General features: G+C 40.2%; 1 protein-coding gene across 3 annotated transcripts in view; it reads left to right on the forward strand.

Moving 5' to 3' along the window:
* SLC39A12 (solute carrier family 39 member 12) overlaps nt 1-20,626 on the forward strand; it is an 80,754-nt gene that overhangs the window by 56,762 nt on the left and 3,366 nt on the right. For all 3 annotated transcript variants that reach the window (XM_003130728.5, XM_003130727.5, XM_084980208.1), the window contains 2 exons: nt 1,923-2,081; nt 4,556-4,743. In XM_003130728.5, the coding sequence (XP_003130776.3) occupies nt 1,923-2,081; nt 4,556-4,743 (347 nt within the window). The remainder of the gene's footprint in view (nt 1-1,922; nt 2,082-4,555; nt 4,744-20,626) is intronic.

A 20,626-nucleotide genomic window follows, 5' to 3' on the forward strand; every position in this document is an offset into this window, starting at 1 on the left:
TCCCTGGTTTAAGGATCCAGTGTTGCCGTAAGCTGGGATCCAGGTCACAGATGCAGCTTGGATCCTGTGTAGTCGTGGCTGTGGTCTAGGACTGCAGCTGCAGCTCCGATTCAACCTCTAGCCTGGAAACTTCTGTGTGTCACAAGTGTGGCCCTAAAAAGAAACAAAACAAAACCTCTCTGAATTCAATAATTTGATATTTAGGCTGTGTTTTTATGACTGCTGCCAAAAATCTTCCCATTTTTGACAAACAATAAAATGAATTAGGATACCAAAAGAAGGATAGAAATGAGTCTCACAGCAGTGCTTCTAAAATAAAGCATTTTTTTTTAGAAGTAAAATGCATAGGATATCTTTGCAACACAGGCAATATGGTTATCTCCTGGCTGGTACTCTGGGCTATATCTGCTGTTTCCTGAACTGCCTTATTTCACAGTGTGGGGTATGCAACAAGTCAAATTATACTCCCCAGATAAAACAACAAACCACGTTATAGTATAGTCCCTCCATAGTCTTAGCCCATGGGACAGAAACCAGAAGGTACCCTCTTCCTATTTTTACTGAGTGTACACTTAGTAGACTATTGTCTGTGGTTCTAACAGCAACAGTAGTGACTCGGCATGACGGTCACACAGTCTATACCAACTGAGTGAAGCTTCAGACAGTGGCAATGATTTTAATGGTTAATCTTAGCAAATGGTCTACCTAGGTAATTCATTGTCAGAATAAGTGTTATCCTCAAAATACTTTAAAAAAAATGTTTTAAATATAGTTGATTTACAATGTTGTGCCAGTGACCCAGTCATACATATGTATATAAATTCTCTTTTTCATATTCTCTTCCATCATGGTCTATCCCAAGAGACTGGACATAGTTCCCTGTGCTGTACAGCAGGACCTCTCTGCTTATCCATTCTACACATAATAGTTTGCATCTGCTCACCCCTAGCTCCCCGTCCAGCCCCGCGCTCTCCCCACCCCCACACCCTTGACAACCACAGGTCTGTTCTCTGTGTCTATAAGTCTGTTTCTCCCAATACTTTTAGTATTTGTATAGGGTTCCACCCTATGATGAGATTACACTGCTATACCATTTTAGCTTTTTGAAAACAAATTCTATTAAAAACTCAAACCCAATTATGATCTAATTATTGCATTAATTAAACCCATCATGGTCCACATTATTTCATTGGCTAGCCGCTAATCAGATCATGTACATGAGGTAACGGAACCCCAAGTAAAAAGCTTCTCTTTCTTTTATTCAATGTCTAGTTGGTTTAGTCCTGAGAGGTATTTTTCAGGAAGACGGAATATTCAGTAATGGTTCTGAAGCTAACTTTGGGATCAGAAGGTTCTTTTGAGGTCATATTTGGGAGTGAATGAGGCAGTGCGAGAGGGTCATTACTACCAACTGGAAAAGAAAATTGTCCCAAAGTGGTGAGAGGTTGCCAGGTGACTCCAGCAGAGGCACACAAGGGACTTCTGACTCAGAGGAGAGTTTGGGAAAACAGACTCCATTTCAATGACATGCTCCATGGAGGATCTTACATCATTTAAAAATGCTTTATGAGAGACCTATATGGAAAGGCCATCGGTAGTATTTTGGAAGGCTGTAACAGTATTCTTCTTATTTTCTTCTTTGGCACAGCTGAACAGGGCGAGAGAAGAAGGAATGCTGTCATTGAGTTCATTATTAGTCAGACCCACTAGAAAAACAGTGACCATACTTCCCAGTATACTGTATCATATCAGTTACCATATTTGCAGATGCAGGCTTGACTTATTTGGAAAGCTGAAACAAAGTGGCATTACTTAATCTGATGCAATTTGAGAACCTCGAGGATGAATGGGATTGAAGAATTCCATGCAATGTGTAGTGAGTGCTCTGTTAATGCTTCTCACACCTTTGTTTGGTTCTTTAGGCAAAACCATCAGCTTGTTGGCAATAATGATCCTGGTTGGGGACAGCCTGCATAATTTTGCAGATGGCCTCGTAATAGGAGCAGCCTTCTCATCCTCATCTGAGTCAGGCGTAACCACGACCATTGCTATCTTGTGTCATGAAATTCCCCATGAAATGGGTAAGTCTGACGGCAGAGTCTCTGTTTCCTGCTTGTTGAGAAACATTATAATGTATGTCTAGCTAGAGTTTACTAGCTTCCTTTTCCAAAATACAATTGAAAGATGAATACTTTCTGTCCATAATATTTTTTTTTTTTTTTTTTTTTGGCCACATCCTTGGTACATGGAAATTCCCAGGGATCAAACCAAGTCACAGCTGCAACCTACACCATAGTTGCAGCAACACCAGATACTATTGCACAGGGCCGGGGATCAAACCCAAGCCTCTGCAGTGACTCAAGCCACTGCAGTCAGATTCTTTTTTTTTTTTTTTTTTCTGTCTTTTTGCCTTTTCTAGGGCCGCTCCCGTGGCATCTGGAGGTTCTCAGGCTAGGGGTCTAATCGGAGCTGCAGCCTCCAGCCTATGCCACAGCCACAGCAATGCCAGATCTGAGCCACATCTGCAACCCACACCACAGCTCACGGTAATGCCAGATCCCCAACCCAGTGAGCAAGGCCAGGGATCAGACCTGCAACTTCATGGCTCCTAGTTGGATTCATTAACCACTGAGCCATGATGGGAACTCCTGCAGTCAGATTCTTAACCCACTATGCTGCAGCAGGAACTCCCATAATATATTTAAACCACAAAAAGCAAAGTACTAGAAAAAAAATTGCTTAAACTCAGGATAAAATTCAGTTAGATGCCTTTATGATAATTCCCAGAGCCAGACATGACTCTTTGGGGGATTCTGCAGAACTCTGAGGGAGAGAGTCATTCAGAGAAACCGTCTTTAAAAATTTTTTTTTAATTAAAGTAGAGTTGATTTACAATGTTCCTTCAGTTTCTGCTGTACAGCAAAGTGACCCAGTCATACATATATGTTCTTTTTTTTCAAATTCATAATTTCAGCATAAACTTTGAAATCTGCATATTAAATGTGGAGAAAACATTAAGAGGGGACCTTAATCCACTGGGTCGGCAAACAAGCCAATGAGCTAAAATAGCATTTACATGAAAGCCAAATCATGGTCTCATCAACCCGATTTATAGGAAATGTCTAAAGCCCAGCATAACATTCAAATGACAGTTGTATGGTAGCAGATGTACATAGGACTTTTTGGATAATCTTAATAGCCCATGTAATTCAAATCCTGCCTCCTAGGAACCAAAATGAGATAGAATAGACATTTCTGTGACAGGTTCAGAAAGAAGAGGCTGGTCCCAGGCATACGCGTGCCCTAGAGAGGAGGGTTCCTGGTGGTCACTCTTTCTGCTCCCACTTTCTCGTTTCCATTCCCCGCTGGGACCACCCCTGCCCTCTCGTGCTCTGTGTCTGTCCCTGACCATCACAGATTCATTCCTCTCTCTGGAATTTGTCCCAGATCCTTCCTGAATCCATGAAAACCTACTTGGTCTGGGCACCATAGGTATGGTCCTGTTTTAAGCTCCTATAATGAAACTAACAGGCATGGGTGACAGTCTGTGGCCGGCCAGCAAAGATTTCTTAAGATCTGTTCATGGAATGAATTATGCACTAGCACCAGGAAACTGAGTCCCCAGGCTGCCTATTTACTGGATTTCAGCTTCTTCTCATTTCCCAAACTAAGAAATAAAGCCCTTCAGATTAAAGGGATGTATGGTCACTTCACTTCTTTTTCCCCCCCCTAGGGCTACAGGTGCGGCATTTGGAAGTTTCCAGGCTAGAGGTCAAATCAGAACTGTAGTTGCAGGCTACACCACAGCCACAGCAATGCTAGATCCAAGTCACATCTGTGACCTGCACTGCAGCTTGCAGCAATGCTGGATCCTTGACCCACTGAGTGGGGCCAGGGGTCAAACCAGCATCCTCATGGATAATAGTTGGGTTCGCTTCTGCTGAGCCACAATGGGAACTCCAAAAGATGGTTCTTCTTTTGTAGGAAGTGTGGAGAGAATAAGGCTCCCCTTTTTCTATAATCATCGAGGCCATAAAACATTTTCCAAAGGAAAAATTTGTTTTCTAACCAATTTTTGCAACATTTTAAAATCTCATGTTGTCATTTTTTTTCCCTTTCCCCATAGCAGTTCCTGCATAAGTAAAAAAGAAATGCTCATAAAAATGTTTAGTACCTTGGGATTTTGCATGTCAAGTTTCCAGGTAAAAAGGTTTGGAGATCCCAGGCCAGCACATGTTTTATTTTGCACTTGTCTAAGCTGAAAATATCACAGGACATTTGGAACTACAGAGCACGTCACAGTTCTCTCTGTATATACTATCTTCAGGAGCATTAAAAGGAACAGAACTCTTGAAATATAGGTTCCTAAAGTGTAATGAGTTGGGCTATAAATCCTAAAGAATTATAGGAAAATGTTTCATTAACTGATCATTCAATTTTACTTATAAAATCAGACCCAGTTGCTGAAATTTGAAACAAACTAATAGCAGATGACTCTAACAAAGGCATCATCAGTTAAGTGGTGATTCTCTTTTCTTTTTTCCTTGAATTCCAGGAGACTTTGCTGTGCTCTTAGGCTCTGGACTTCCTATTAAGATCGCCATCCTGGTGAATTTTATAAGTGCTTTAACCGCCTTCGTAGGATTGTACATCGGCCTGGCCGTGTCAACGGATCCCTGTATTCAAAACTGGATCTTGACAGTTACTGCCGGGATGTTCTTATACTTGTCTTTAGTAGAAATGGTAAGCGATGAGCTTCTCTTTTGCTGTTCCAAACACTAAAAAAAAAGTGACTCAGAGAAAAAGCGATGAAATGAACAGGTCCCTGGGGAGAAAAGAAGGCAAATGTAAATAACAACATAAAAGATTCAGGAAGTATTCTGTGCAATTCAAGGAAGGAAGTTGTCAGCAGAAGGAACCTAGTTTGAGGTCTAGAAAATATTGACATCCTTCATGTGAATTTAAGGGGGAATGAATGAAACCTTTACCATTCTCCAAACGTAGTCATCACTTCATCCTGCCCCAGCTTTGCATCTCTAGAAGATGCTAGTATGTACAGCTACAAAGGTAAGGTTCTGCTAAACAGCCAGCCATTTCATTTTTACAGTAAAAAATATTTCAGCTGAAATTATCATTAAATTAAAGAGTTGTTTGGCTTGATGAACCAACTTGATTTTTTTTTGGGCTATAACCACGGCACGAAGAAGTTCCCGGGGCCAGGGATTGAACCTTCACCAGAGCATCAACCTGAGCCACTGCAGGGAAAAGGCCAGATCTTTAACCCGCTGTGCCACCAAGGAACTCCAACCCTATTTTTTTAATTTTTATTTTATTTTATTTATTATTTTTATTGCTTTTTAGGACTGTACCTACAGCATATGTAAGTTCCTAGGCTAGGGGTCAAATCAGAGCTACAGCTGCTGGCCTACACCACAGTCACAGCAACTTGGGATCTGAGCCTCGTCTGCGACCTACACCACAGCTCATGGCAATGCCAGATCCTTAACCCACTGAGTGAGGCCAGGGATCAAACCCGCATCCTCATGGACCCTAGTCGTGTTTGTTAACTCCTGAGCCATGAAGGGAACTCTCATATATCTATTCTTTCTCAGATACTTTTCCCATTTAGTTTATTACCAATGATTGAGTAGAGTTCCCTGTGCTATACAGTAGTTCTCATTGTTTATCTATTTTATATACAGTAGTGGGTATATGTTAATCCCAACCTCCTAGTTTACCTCTTCTCTCCCCACCCCAAGTTTCGCCTTGGGTAACCATAAGTTGGTTGTTTCCAAATCTTTGAGTCTGTTTCTGTTTTGTGAGTAAGTCCCTTTGTATCATTTTATTAGATTCCACATATGAGTGATCTCATATCATATTTGTCTTTCTCTGTCGGACTTACTTCACTTACTATGATAATTTCTAGATCCATCCACATTGCTGCACATGGCATTATTTCATTCTTTTTTATGACTGAGTATTATTCCATTGTATATTTGCACCACATCTTTACCCATTTATCTGTTGATGGACATTTAGATTAAGCAACCCTATTTTTTAAAATAATGATTTCATCTTATTTAAGTTTCCATTGCCAAAGCACTATCATGTTGGTGAAATGAAAGAGATCATGATAGTATTGAGTCTCCAAAATTGCAACATTTTTTTTTCCTCAAGAGGTACTTGCTAACACTAAAGGCTCACTCAGTCATCGCTTTTCATCCTCTCTAGTCTTAGGAAGGAATTGTACCTGGGACATTTCATAGGTTTTGCCTCTTAAATTCTGGTCTCTGCAAGAGAAACCGGTTTTTTAAGGTCACCTTCTATGAGATTTTTAAAAACTTAGATGTTTTAGGGTGAAAGTCATAATGATTATATCCTGTCTCATGGGTGAGAATAAAGCACATAAAATGGACTAAATTAAAAGAAACATTTGAGACTTGAAATCAATAGGAAGCCAATCTGAACAGGAGTAAAATATGTGATTACACATATCCTGGAGCAGAAAAGTGAAACAAACAATCTTAAAGGTCATAGGCTAAAATGACCATTGGGATGGGCTAGTGTTATGGCAGAATCCAGCCACTGTCCTGAAAGTAAGGAAAGAGATTTTTCATAAGGAGCTCATGTTAGCACAACCAGAACAGTGCATTCTGTAAATAGAATACAAGAAGGGGATGTTTCAAATAAAGACCACCATTTAAAAAAAATTATTGGAGTATAGTTGGTTTATAAGGTTGTATTTGTATGAGGTATACAGTAAGATGATTCATTATACATATATACATATATCCATTCGTTTTTAGATTCTTTTCCCATTCAGGGCACTGCAGACTGTTGAGTAGATTTCTTTGTTCTATGTACCGTTGGTCCTTGTTACTTATCTGTTTTATATAGAGTGATATGTATATGTTAACCTCAACTTCCTAATATATCCCTCCCTTTGGTAACCATACATTTACTTTTGAAATCTTTTTTTTTTTTTTTTTTTTTTTTGTCTTTTCTAGGGCTGTACCCATAGCATATGGAAGTTCCCAGGCTAGGGGTCTAGGGGTCTGTGGGTCTAATCAGAGCTGTAGCTGCTGGCCACAGCCACAGCCACAGCAACGCTGGATCCTTAACCCACTGAGCGAGACTAGGAAGTGAACCTGCAACCTCATGGTTCCTAGGTGCATTTGTTAACCACTGAGCCATGACGGGAACTCCTAGTTTTGAAATCTTTGACTTTCTTTCTTCCTTCCTTCCTTCCTTCCTTCTTTTGCTTTTTAGGGCTATATACCTGCAGCATATGGAAGTTCCCAGGCTAGGGGTCCAATTGGAGCTACAGCTGCCAGCCTGCGCCACAGCCACAGCAACATCAGATCCGAGCTGTGTCTGTGACCTACACCATAGCTCATAGCAACGCCAGATCCTTAACCCACTGAGCGAGGCCAGGGATCGAACCCACATCCTCATGGTTCCTTGTCAGATTCATTTCTGCTGCACCACAGTGGGAACTCCTCTGAATCTGTTTCTGTTTTGTGAATAAGTTCTTTTGTGTCATTTGAAAATTAGATTTCACTTATTAGTGATCTCATATGATACTTGCAAAGACTACGATTTTTAAGTCCTACTATAAATGCTTCTGACTTTTTGGTTGTTTTTCATAAAACTCATGTGATTCAAATATATGAAATAAACACCAGAATGGACTTCCATGTTCTTATGTATCAGGTCCTCAAGTTCACTCCTGAGCCTTCCGATTTTAAGTTTTCTGTTTTAATTTCTTTTCTCTTTATGAGTCCATTGGGGGCAGTTGCTATTTTCTTTTAAAGTTTTTCTTTTTCTTTTTAAGTCTGCACTTGTAGCAGCATATGGACGTTCCCAGCCAAGGGGTCGAATTGGAGCTGCAGCTACAGGCCTACGCCACAGCCACAGCAACACCCGATCTGAACCACATCTGTGACCTGTGCTGCAGCTTGCAGCAATGCCAGGTCCTTAACCCACTGTGAGGCCAGGGATAGAACCCACATCTTCACGGATACTATATTGTGTTCTTAACCCACTGAGCCACAATGGGAACTCCCTGTTTTTTGTTGTTTGTTTTTAACACAATCTGGATCTCTCTTCAAGTATTATGGGTGTGTCTTTTTTAATCAATTCTTTGACTTCATTAGAATGTCTACTCTCCCAAAATTGACCCAAGAAGCATATCAAGAAGCATTTGTCTGCTAGAACCCTAAGCTCAAGGCATCATTTGCCCCTCACTATTTCTCCTCTTGGTCTTCTAAAGATAAAATAACTGCTTATAAGAAAACAATGTGACTGAGTTGTGAATCCTAGGAGATTCCAATGAGAAGAAATCCTGACCTTACTGCAAATTGCTATTGGCCAATGGAAAGCCAGCATCCTGGCAAAAAGACAGGAAAGAAAATCCTCTTGAGTTTCCTGGGGCTACTTCCTATAATCCAGGTCGTCTGCTCTCACGGCCTTTTGAGTAACTTCTAAACAAATACAGCTCTTTCACATAGCAGCAAGTTTAACTGTTGTTGTACTCGGGGGCTGTGCCAAAAAAAATACTCTTAGACTCTTCTGTCATTTTAAGGGAAGAAAACAAGATTTCAAGACTCTGTACAACAGCAAAGAAAATAAATGACAGCAACTAAAGGGTAAGAGGGAACCCTTCCATACACTGGCTATTTACCCAACCCTAGAAATTTACCAGGCACCTTCTGAGCAGGGTTAATGGGAAAAGATTAGCTCAATTTTTGCTTGGCTTATTTGTTTCAAAGAAATTGGGTTTGTTATTTCAAATTCCCCAAAGAAAAAGAACTAGGGGCAAAAAATGGGGCCATGAGCCATGATGCCAACAAAACAAACAAAAAAAAGGCTTCACTAGGGAAACCCGCCAGCCTAAATTCTCCAAAGCGGAATGGTCTCATCCAAGCACATGAACTCCTAGTTGCTTTGAATGATTTCTAAAGGAAGTTAAGAATGAATGCAGCTCTGGGTGGCCAGAGGAAATTAATTCTCTGTTGTAAAGTTCCGTGTCCTAGACTGGGTTTTCCCCCAGCAGAGTGTAAGACAGGCACAAGTGAAATTGATTCACTTGGGAAGTGATCGGGGAGCCAAAGTGAAACATGGAGCGTGGCGTGAAAGAAAAGGATGAAAAAGTCAATACGGCAATGACTTTTTCTTTACCACTAGGGGGCATCCCTGACCCGGCACCTTCTGAGGGGGCTTCTGTCCCCATTGTTCAAAGCTGGTCCCATTAACATCAGCACCCCCCCACACACACACACACCTCAGGTTACACAGGTTATGCTTGAGTTGCCAGAGAGTTCCATAGTAGCCTGTGCTGTCATGTGGAGGAGCCCAGGGTAGGAGAAAGAGGAATACAATGTAGGCCCAGCACAAGGTTCTGTGCCAAACTCATTACCGCCCTCTTGGACCTCGTCTTTGCAGCAGTAGCTGGAGTGTAGGGTGGGCTGAAAGAATATGAAATCCACGCATGCGCTGTTCATTAGCAGTTGACCCCATCCGTTCTCCAGTATGCTCAGGGTCTCCTTTCCTTTTTTTTTTTTTTTTTTTTTTTTTTTGTCTTTTTGCCTTTTCTAGGGCCGCTTCCTGCGGCATATGGAGGTTCCCAGGCTAGGGGTTGAATCAGAGCCACAGCTACCGGCCTGTGCCAGAGCCACAGCAACGCAGGATCTGAGCCGCCCCTGCAACCCACACCACAGCTCACAGCAACGCAAGATCCTTAACCCACTGAGCAAGGCCAGGGATCGAACCCGCAACCTCATGGTTCCTAGTCGGATTTGCTAACCACTGCGCCACGGCGGGAACTCCCAGTCTCCTTTACTTTGAAGTTCCGTTTATACCAAAGTCCCTGGATGGTGGTATCCAGCTAAAAATTCCACAAAGTCTTAATGCAAGATAGGCAGTGGAAACAATCTCTAAACCCTCCTGATTTTGAAGCAATATTTGATATTCATTATCTCTGTCCTTTCAGCACCCCATCTTTCTTTAAAAATTTTTTAAAGTTTTGTTGAAGTAGAGTGGATCGACAGTGTTGTCATCACGTCTGCTGTGCAAGAAAGTGATTCATTATACATGTACACATAACCATTCTTTTGCCAATTCTTTTCCCATATAGATGATCACAGAATACTGAGTAGCGTTCCCCGTGCTCTGCAGCAGGTCTCCGTTGCATCCAGTCTTGATTCTCCTCACCTCCAGGCAGCGTTTTGGCTGATGTAGATTTCCTCCTTGGTGGGGAAACCCAGGTCTTCCTGAGGGTCTGCTTTGTCCTTGTCAGGCCATGTTTCCTGTAGTTGCCTATTTACCGTTGTCATCAGGCGTGGAAGCACCAAGAGAGGCTCCAAGGAGTTCTCAGGTTTCTGGATTTGGTCCTTGCTTACACCGTTGTGTAGCAATCGCATGATAGCCAGCGACAATTACTGTCTCCCCATGGTAGCCAGTGACAATGACTCCCGCCAGTATAGTAACTTTTTTCTCTATTGTTTGATCCATTGGCACGAGAAGCTCAAGTGACCAGGTGGTACTCATAGCTTCAAGTTCAATGAAAATATCCCCTGGTATATTCTTCTCAGAAAGATTCTTATTGAGTTCCCATTGAGTGGTAATGAACCCAACTAGTATCCATGAGATGCGGGTTCAATCTCTGGCCTTGTTCAGTGGGTTAAAGGATCTGGTATTGCCATGAGCTGTGGTGTAGGTCGAAGTCCTGGCTTGGCTCCCCTGTTGCTATGACTGTAGTGTAGGCCGGCAGCTACAGCTGAGATTGAACCCCTAGCCTGGGAATTTCCATATGCAGTGGGTGTGGTCCTAAAAAGACAAAAAATAAATAAATTAATTAAAGGTCTGTGCTCTGATGGTGACAAAGTTTGCAGAGCAGGAAGCAAAAATTCCATAAGCAGAAAAACTGGCAATAATTATATACCCTTGCTTCATGATTTTCTCTATTGTTTCCACTCTTATTTCTATTATTCCCTTCCCTCTACTCACTTAGCATTTAATTTTTTTATAATTCTTTTTTTTTTTTTTTGTCCACACCCATGGCATGTGGAAGTTCCTGGGCCAGAGATTGAACCTGTGCCAGAGCAGTAATTATACCAAATCCTTAACTGCTAGGCCACCAGGGAACTCTGCATTTAATTTTGTGTTCATTGTCTGGCTTTTTGAGGTGGAATGATGTGTCTTTGGGAAAGGGATTCAAGTTTTGCTTTCGATGTCTCTAACGTGGAAAGTCATTTTTTAAAATTTTACTCAAGTATCATTGATTTATAATGTTGTGTTCATTTCTGCTGTATAGCAAAGTGTTTCAGTTATACCCATATATACTTACTCATGGTATTCTCCATGGTGGTTTGCTACAGGATACTACATATAATTCCCTGTGCTATACAGTAGGCTCTTGTTGTTTATCCATTACACATATAATAGTTTGCATCTGCCAATCCCAAACTCCCACTCCTCCCTCCCTCCACCTTCTTTCTCCCTTGGCAACCACAAGTCTGTTCTCTATATCTGTGAGTCTCTTTTTGTTTCATAGATATGTTGGTTTGTATCATATTTTAGAGTCCACATATAAGTGATATCATATGGTATTTGTCTTTCTCTTTCTGACTTACTCTGCTTAGGATGATAATCTCTCGTTGCATCCATGTTGCTGCCAGTGGCATTATTTCATTCTTTTTGATGGTCGAATAACATTCATGTGTGTGTATCGCATGGAATAATATATCATTGATTTTAAATCTTTTCTGACATACGCATTTTAAGCTGTAAATTTCCCTCTAAGTACTGCTTTACTGAATCTCATGTATTTTAATATGTTCTGTCTTCAATACTGATCATTTTGAAATGTTTTTAAATTTCTCGGAATTTTTTCTTATTTGACCCAAGTATTATACGGAAGTATGTTGCCTAATTTCTCAATATTTGTAACTTTTAAAAATATATTTTGGTCATTTATTTTAATTCTTGCAAAGTTAGAGAATATACTTTCTATTATTTTAGCCCCTTGAAATATTTTGAGACTTGTTTTAAGGCCCAGAATATGGTCTATCCTGGTGAATGGCCCCCCCGTGCACTTGAAAAGTACATGGGTGCAGTAGTTGTTGGGTATGGGGTTCTGTGAATGTCAGTTAAGTCAGGCTGGTTGATACAATCATTCATATTTTCAAATTGTGTCCTGATTTTTTTTTCTCCACTGGTTCTGTTAATTACTGAGTGATTGAAGGAGTTAGAATATAGATCTATATTTGTGAATTTGCTTACTTCTTTCTTAATTCTATCAATTTTGCTTCATGTCTCTGAAGCTTTGTTATTAGATGCATGCATATTTAGGGTTGTTATGTCTTCCTGATTGAACTGATACATTTATCATGCTGAACAATTCCTCTTTATTCCTGGTAAAACTCCTTTCCTTGAAGTCTCCTTTGCCTGACCTTAATATAGTCACACCTGCTTTCCTACTTACTGCTTGCACGGAATATGAAAAGTAAGTGGTAAGGCTTTAATACAGTATTTGAAATGTCACATAACAGGAGAAATGTCTGATATAATCAGCAACGTCTGTGATTAATATATTAGTATCCATTTCTCTAGTTTAATTTCTCTGAATCTTACTTATCATCAGATCTATTGGTGTGCCATCTTTTCTACACTCCCATGTTTGCCACAAAGATTCTATGAGATTTATTCTCTGAAAAGAGAATGGCTCCCCAAAGATACACACATCCTTGTCTTGGGAATCTGTGATTACGTTATCCCGAGTGTCAGAAGAGACTATGCAGAGGTGATTAAGGTTTAGAACTTGGAGATGGGGAGATTATCCTGGATTATGTGCTTGTGGCCTCAATCTAATCACCAGTTCTTAAGAGTCAAAAACCTTCCCCAGCTGTGGTCAGACAAAAAGCTGTGAGGACAGAAGGATCAGAGAGACTAGAAGTTGCTGAATTTGAAGATGGAGGAAGGGGGCTGGGGCCAAGGAATGCAGGGAACCTCTAGAAGCTGGAAAAGGCAAAGAAACAGATTCCCCACCCACCCACCCACCCAACCCCCGAGAACCCAAGATGGAAAAACAACATGCTACTGAACTCAGGCCTGGCTGCTCACCACTCGAAAATCAATACCCCAGAGACAGTTACTGGTAAAAAGAAAAACTGCTTTTAACCAGAATGCCAGTAATTGGGGAGATGGTAGACTGATTCAGTGTCCCCCAAAAACCATCTCCAAAGATTCTGTTTTGTCATAAAGGTTTTTAAAGGAAAAAAAGGAACTATCTCAGTTAATCATTGAGATAGGGGGTCACCATCCCCCACTGCATGCAGGCTTGTTGACTTCTTGTGATCTTTCTTTTAATGATGTCTTGTTCATGTAGTTTGTTCATGAAATTGCTGAAGGGGAATCTAGGGAGGAGATCTGGTCATCTGTTAATTACGTATTCATTTCTACTTCATTGATCTACAGAAAGAACCAATGGGTTAGGCAATGTATTTTTTTTTTTTTTTTTTTACGGCATACCTGAGGCATATGGAAGTTCCCAGACCAGGATTTGAGTTGGAGCTGCAGCTGCAGGCCTTCGCCATAGCCACAGCAACACTGGACCTGAGCTGCATCTGCAACCTATGCTGCAGTTTGTGGCAACACCAGATCCTTAACCCTCTGAGCAAGACAAGGGATTGAACCCACATCCTCATGGGTGCTAGTCTGATTCTTAACCTGCTGAGCCACAATGGGAACTCCAAATTTGGGTTGTTTTAAACTGCCAGGTTAGTTGGTAATCTGTTGGTAATCTGTTAATATATCCTTGCTCTACTAACCTTGGTTTAGATGTGCTTAGGAACAGAGGAAGCTATGTAGGAGCTTCTCACTCTGAGAACTGAAAATTCTGTCTAAGAAAATTCCCAGAACTGAAAAATCAGAAAGATTTCTCATAACTATCATCTCTAAAGTTCACAAAACATTTCCAATGGAAGGAAAAGACAAGCCCTGGAAGTACTGCTTTTTCAGTGGTTTGGATAAGAGAGACTTTATTTGCAATGATTTGACTTCTTATTTAAAGAAAAAAATTAATTCATTTTGAAGACTATTAAGTAGGTTATGCCAAGGAAATGTTTATTTTGGATCTGAAATAAGGTTCAAACCTCTAGGCATTTTTCCTAAGGTTTTTAAATCCTGCAAAACTGTTTCCATAGCAACAAGCTCATAGAACTCTCAAGAGGCCATCACTATGGATGTAACTGGAGATGTCCCAAGAACTGGGATAACTGGACAACTGCCCAGGATTCAATATGTTAATAGCACCCAAGCTGACAGTGGAGGAGTTGTAACTAGAGAGGCAGGTACAGGAGAGGGAAGTACCTACCAATTCATGCCCAAACTAAATAACTCCCATGCCAAAGCTTCCATGCCCCCTCCGTGTACATCAAGGTGAAATAGTTGAGAATATACCTTATTTCCAGCCCTCTCCCTCCACCAGTCTTTCTTACTATATAGATCTCTGGGTTGCTTCCTCTTCCACTCTGCATTTGTTGTTTTGTTTTGTTTGGGATGCTCTTTTAAAACTTCTTTTCACTTACATAAGAGTGGGAGTGTAAACAGCAAGATGGAAAAGCAGTCACTTAGAGCAATTTGCTTCTCTACCCTCTTCTGGGAAGTAATTTCCTCCAAGTAATATCCCAGCCATCCTTTTGCCTGGAGCACTTTCCAACTTCCAGATAATTTTCTTTGAATACAAGAAAGGGTAAATAGTATCTTGAATTAAGACCCTCTGCTTTGAAAATATACCCAAACACTTAGAAATAAGATCCACCTATTATAGCACAGGCAGATATATCCAACCTCTTGGGATAAACTGATGGAAGATAGTGTAAGAAAAGATAGATATATATCTTACATATATATATGACTGGGTCACTTTGTTGTACAGCAGAAATTGGCACAGTACTGTAAACTGACTATTCTTTCATAAAAAAAAAAGAAGTAAAAAGATCCACCTATTAAATGTACTCAATAATTAAGATTATCAATAGTCCAGATGAAGAGCATCCACTGGCTTCTTTACAGTTATTTTAGCTCAGTAAATATAACAGCTAAGATAGTGAATTGGGAAGTTCCTGTTGTGTCTCAGTGGTTAATGAACCTGACTACTATCCATGAGGACGTGGGTTTAATCCCTGGCCTTGCTCAGTGGGTTAAGGATCCAGGGTTGCTCTGAGCTGTGGTTGCAGACGTGGCTCAGATCCCATGTTGCTGTGGCTGTGCTGTAGGCTGCAAGCTACAGCTCCAGTTGGACCCCTAGCCTGGGAACCTCCATATGCCATGGGTGCAGCTCTAGAAAGACGAAAGACAAAAGACAAAAAAAAAAAAAAAAACGCAAAGATAGTAAATTGGAAACTATTTCACTTTGCTATACACTAGAAACTAACATAGCATTGTAAGTCAATTCCACACCAATAATTTTTTTTAATTTCGTTTTTTTAAAAGATAGTGAAATGGGTAAGAAGAACATAAATTGACAAAACAACCACATTCCTAGCTAGGTTGCTCATCATTTTTTAAAAATCACATGACTATAATAGTAAACTAAAACAGAATCCCTTACTTTTAGGGTATCGATCCTATTCCCTGCTCCTCATCATTCTTTCTTCATCTTATAATTTATTGCATTTTATTGTCTTTCTTAGAGAAGTTTTAAATAAATCTAATGCAATTCATTCAGTAACCTACAACCATCAAGTTGGCTTTAATAAGTGAGTCCTTTATCCAAAAAACTAGTCAGCTATTCTTTCTTTAAAGTTTAGCAGTAGCTAGGTATAACTGCCCTTTAAACAATATCCACCCATAGACAGGATATTGTTTCAAAAAATATATAAAATAATATTGATATGTATATTTGCTTTCAATAAATACTATACTTGAAATCAATGAGTATAATATACATCATTTAAATACTCTTGCTGTGAGAGGAATGACAACCATTTTAAAACCATATCAGGCAGCAAAATGAATGTAATTGAACTTTCACAATTAATTCTTCACAAAGGCAAGAAGTGTGAATCATTCTTACCAACAATTTTGAAAGATTTCCACTCTCTTTCTGTAAAAATCAGTCAAATCTTACTGGGAAAGTGATTAATAGGCCCAATTTTGATGCATGCTGAGCTCTGAAATTTTTAAAAACTGACCAGCAGAAATGTTTGTATTTTCTGCTCCTCTTTCTTTTTTTTTTTTTTTTTTTTTTTTTGGTCTTTTTGCCTTTTCTAGGGCTGCTCCCGAGGGATATTGAGGTTTGCAGGCCTCTAGGTTGAATCGCAGCTGTAGCCTCCGGCCTCCACCAGAGCCACAGCAACGCGGGATCCAAGCTGAGTCTGCAACCTACACCACAGCTCATGGCAACGCCGGATCCTTAACCCACTGAGCAAGGCCAGGGATCAAACCCTCAACCTCATGGTTTCTAGTCAGATTCGTTAACCACTGAGCCACAATGGGAACTCCTCCTGTTTCTTTTTTTTTTAAACCCATTTTCTCAAACCGTGTGCGTGTGCGCACACACATACATACAAACACACACCTTCCAGAGTAATCCATTTCTTAGGAAAATACTAGAGTTGGCTGATGACTCTTTCTGCTAGGCTATATAATTAAGAATTTGTCTAACTCAGTCATTTTCCCTAAGGAAAAAAAATGGAGAAGAAAACTTAAATACAAGTTAAAAGCAAGTAATATGTTTGTCTCTCCAGATTATGTGTGATAGTGATGTGACCTTTGTCTTAAAACTTAGTTTTCAAGAGAGAAATTTTCATTTATCTTCTATTGCAAACTGCTTTATGAATTCCCTTGGGGTACCAGGGAGAAGGGAGAAGTCTATGATAACCTGTATTTGAATATTTAACAAAATATCTCGTGCTGCAGCTTTGCTAATAATCTTGAGGTAAACCTCCAGTTCGGTCATCTCAGATGCACTGAGAACTGTGGTCCTTGCTTTCTTGCTTGATAAGGTCAATTAAAACGACTGTATTAAGTTGTTTTATGAACACAGCTACCAATTTAAAAAGACCTCAATTTAAAACAGGATGTGTGTCCATGGGAACAAATCTCCCAATTTCAGGATATTGTTGGGTCAACATAGCAATTTGTGTTGCGGCCACTAATTCTACTCATGAGGGCCCCACCCTCCTTACCCCATCTAATCCCAATCACCTCCCAAAGGCCCCACCTCCTAATACCATCACATTTGGGAGTAGGGTTTCAACATATGAATTTCAAGGAGACAAAAACCCTTACAATGTAACATTTATGCTCTGGGACATTGAGGTCTAAACATAACCCAGAACTTGATGTTTCTCAATAGAAAGTGGATGCAAGGAATTGTTAGTAAATGACACCTCTTCCTACCCCATATTTTCTTAGATATAATCTAGATGCTACTTGTAACATTACAATAAGCTAAAGAATTAAAGCAAAGCTTTTCAAACCTTTGAGTGAGGGAGTGTGAGTGTGTGTGTTTACTGTGGTAAAAAATTCCTAACACGAAATGTGCCATTTTAACCATTTTTAGGTATACAGTTCAGGGCTGTGAAGTACATTCACATTGTGCAACCATCATAAGCATCCATCTCCAGAGCTTTTTTTTATCTTTCCAAACCGGAACTCCACATGCATTAAACAATAATGGCCTGCTTCCCCAGCCCCTGGCAACCACCATTCTTCTCTGTGAACTTGACTTCTGTAGTTACCTCACATTAGTGGAATCATGCATTATTTGTCCTCTTGTGACTGGCTTATTCATCTCACATAATCATCAGAGCCCATCCATGTCAGAGCATGTGTCAGAATTTCCTTCTATTTTTAATGTTGACTAATATCCCATCATTGTATGTATATCACTTTTTGTTTATCCATTTATCTCTCAATGGATACTTGGCTCGCCTTCCACATTTGGACTATTGTGAAAAATGATGCCACAAACATGGGTGTATAAATCCATTCAAGTCCATGTTCCAATTCTTTTGTTTAGATAGAGTTGCTAGGTCATATGATAATTCTATTTTTAATTATTTTAGAAACTGCTGTAATGTTTTCCATAGGATCTGCAGCATTTTACACTTCTATAAGTAGGGTCAAAGGTTCCAGTTTCCCTACATCCTCACTAACACTTGATATTTTCATAGTACCAATCCTAACGGGTGTAAAGTGGCACCTCAGTGTTGTTTTCATTTGCGTTTCCCTAATAATTAGTGGTATTAAGCATCTTTTCATGTACTTATCGGGGCCTTTGTATATCTTCTTTGGAAAAATGTCTATTCAATTCTTTTGCTCATTTTTTAATTGGAATGTTTATTTTTTGTTGTGAGTTGTAGGAGTTCTTTTTTTTTTTTTTTTCTTTTTTCTAATGGCCTCATCTGGAGGCATATGGAAGTTCCCAGTCCAGGGATTGAATCTAATCTGCAGCCGCAGCAATGTTAGATTCTTTAACCCACTATGCCAGGCTAGGGATGGAACCTGCACCTCTGCAGGGGAATTCCGTTTTTTTTTTTTTTTTTGTCTTTTTGCCATTTCTCGAGCCACTCTCACGGCATATGGAGGTTCCCAGGCTAGGGGGTCTAATCAGAGCTGTAGCTGCTGGCCTGCATCAGAGCCACAGCAACGCGGGATCTGAGCCACATCTGCAACCTACACCACAGCTCACAGCAACGCCAGATCCTTAGCCCACTGAGCAAGGCCAGGGATCGAACCTGCAACCTCATGGTTCCTAGTCGGATTCATTAACCACTGAGCCATAACGGGAACTCCTGCAGATGAATTCTTAACCCACTGCACCACGGCCAGAACTCTTGTAGGATTTCTTTATATGTTCTGGATAATTAGCCCCTTATTAGATATACGATTTGCGAATATTTTGTCCCATTCCATGGATTGTCTTTTCACTCTGTTTACAATGTCCTTCATTCCATAAAAGTTTTAAATTTTGATGAAGTCAAACTTAGTTTTAGAGGTTTTGTTTTTGTTTTTGCTTTTTAGGGTTGCACCCACGGCATATGGAAGTTCCCAGGCTACAGCTGCCGGCCACAGCCACAGCAATGCCAGATCCGACCTCATCGGTGACCTACACCACAGCTCCAGCAACCACAGCAGAAAGATTCATTTCTGCTTAGCCACGACAAGAACTTCCTCAGAGGATGTTTTATAGACCATTCTTCTTCATGACAAGCCTTCCCTGATGTAAATTACTGCATGGTATAATATGATATTAGTATTTGTCCGCTTTCCTTCCTGATGTGCTCTCACATTCTCTATGAACATTCATTTCAAAGTTTCATCTTGGAGTGCCTGCTGTGGTGCAGTGGGTTAAGAATCTGACTGCAGCAGGGAGTTCCTGTTGTGGCTCAGCAGGTTATGAACTCGACTAGTGTCCATGAGGATGCGGGTTCAATCCCTGGCCTTGCTCAGTGGATTAAGGATCTGGCATTGCTGCAAGCTGTGGCATAGGTCGCAGGCGCAGGCTTGGATCTCTCATTTGTGTGGCTGTGGCATAGGCCTGCAGCTGCAGCTCAGATTCTGGCCAGTATCCTCCTAGCCTGGAAACTTTCATGTGTGCAGGTGAGGCTCTAAAAAAAAAAAAAAAATCCAACCGCAGCAGCTCAGGTCACTGTGAAGGTGTGGATTTGATCGCTGACCCAGCACAGTGTGTTAAAAGATCTCATGTTGCCACAACTGCTGCTTGGATTCAATCTCTAGCCTGGGAACTTCTATATGTGGTGGGTGTGGCCATAAAATTAAAAAATAAAGTTTCAGCTTGACTAGGAATACAACTATGGGGATAGACTCAAATTTAAAACATTTATTTACTGTCACTTTGTAAAATGTTCAGAAACCCTCATTAGCAGCTATCCATCATAATGACACCTCAATTAGTTATTAGAACTTGCAGGACCATTATCTGTAAACAGGTCACAGTCGATATATGGACTTCATGCATCTCAGGGAATTTCTTTCCTGTGCCTGATTGAAAATGTAAAAAAAAAAAAAAAAGAACTTGAAGAGTTGCATCTTAAAGATTATTTTCCAGAAAATTACTAACTCCTTGACTATCATGTCCTGACATTCATTAGTCTGGGTTGGGGAACCTGCTAAGTATGGAGGTTCAAAAGGAAATTACTTTCTACTTCAAGGTTTCCAAATATCTGGCAGGAATCCGAGGAGTATTTCTCCTAGTTCTCTCCCTGGGCAAGGTTGTTTTGCTAACATTTCTTCTCTTTTTTCCCTACCTTTTATTTCAGTGTCAACATACTCTATCCATCATTTCACCCCCTCTAGTCTTAGGGCATAAATCAAGATTTGTAAAATTGTTCAATAACAGAAGTTAATTGCCCTGGAGGAAAAGTGGACTTTTCTTATAAGCCAGGGGAAAATGGTGGCATTTAAACTCTTGTTGGGAATTTTAAAAAAGGGAACAAGCAAAAGAGAGGGTCTTGAAGATTAATTCATATGAACCTTGATTTTCCTTCATAGTTTGCTGACTGCAATGATTTTTTAAATGTGGGTTGATTCAGAGCAAGTGAAATGCTGTCATCAGATGTGGTTTGAGCTTTGGCATTTTATATTTGTATCTTTT

The sequence above is a fragment of the Sus scrofa genome, chromosome 10, assembly GCF_054392235.1.
Source record: "Sus scrofa isolate SSC_HxYL_T2T_F1_AM1 chromosome 10, Sscrofa_HxYL_maternal_Yorkshire_Landrace_v2.0, whole genome shotgun sequence".
NCBI lineage: Eukaryota > Metazoa > Chordata > Mammalia > Artiodactyla > Suidae > Sus > Sus scrofa.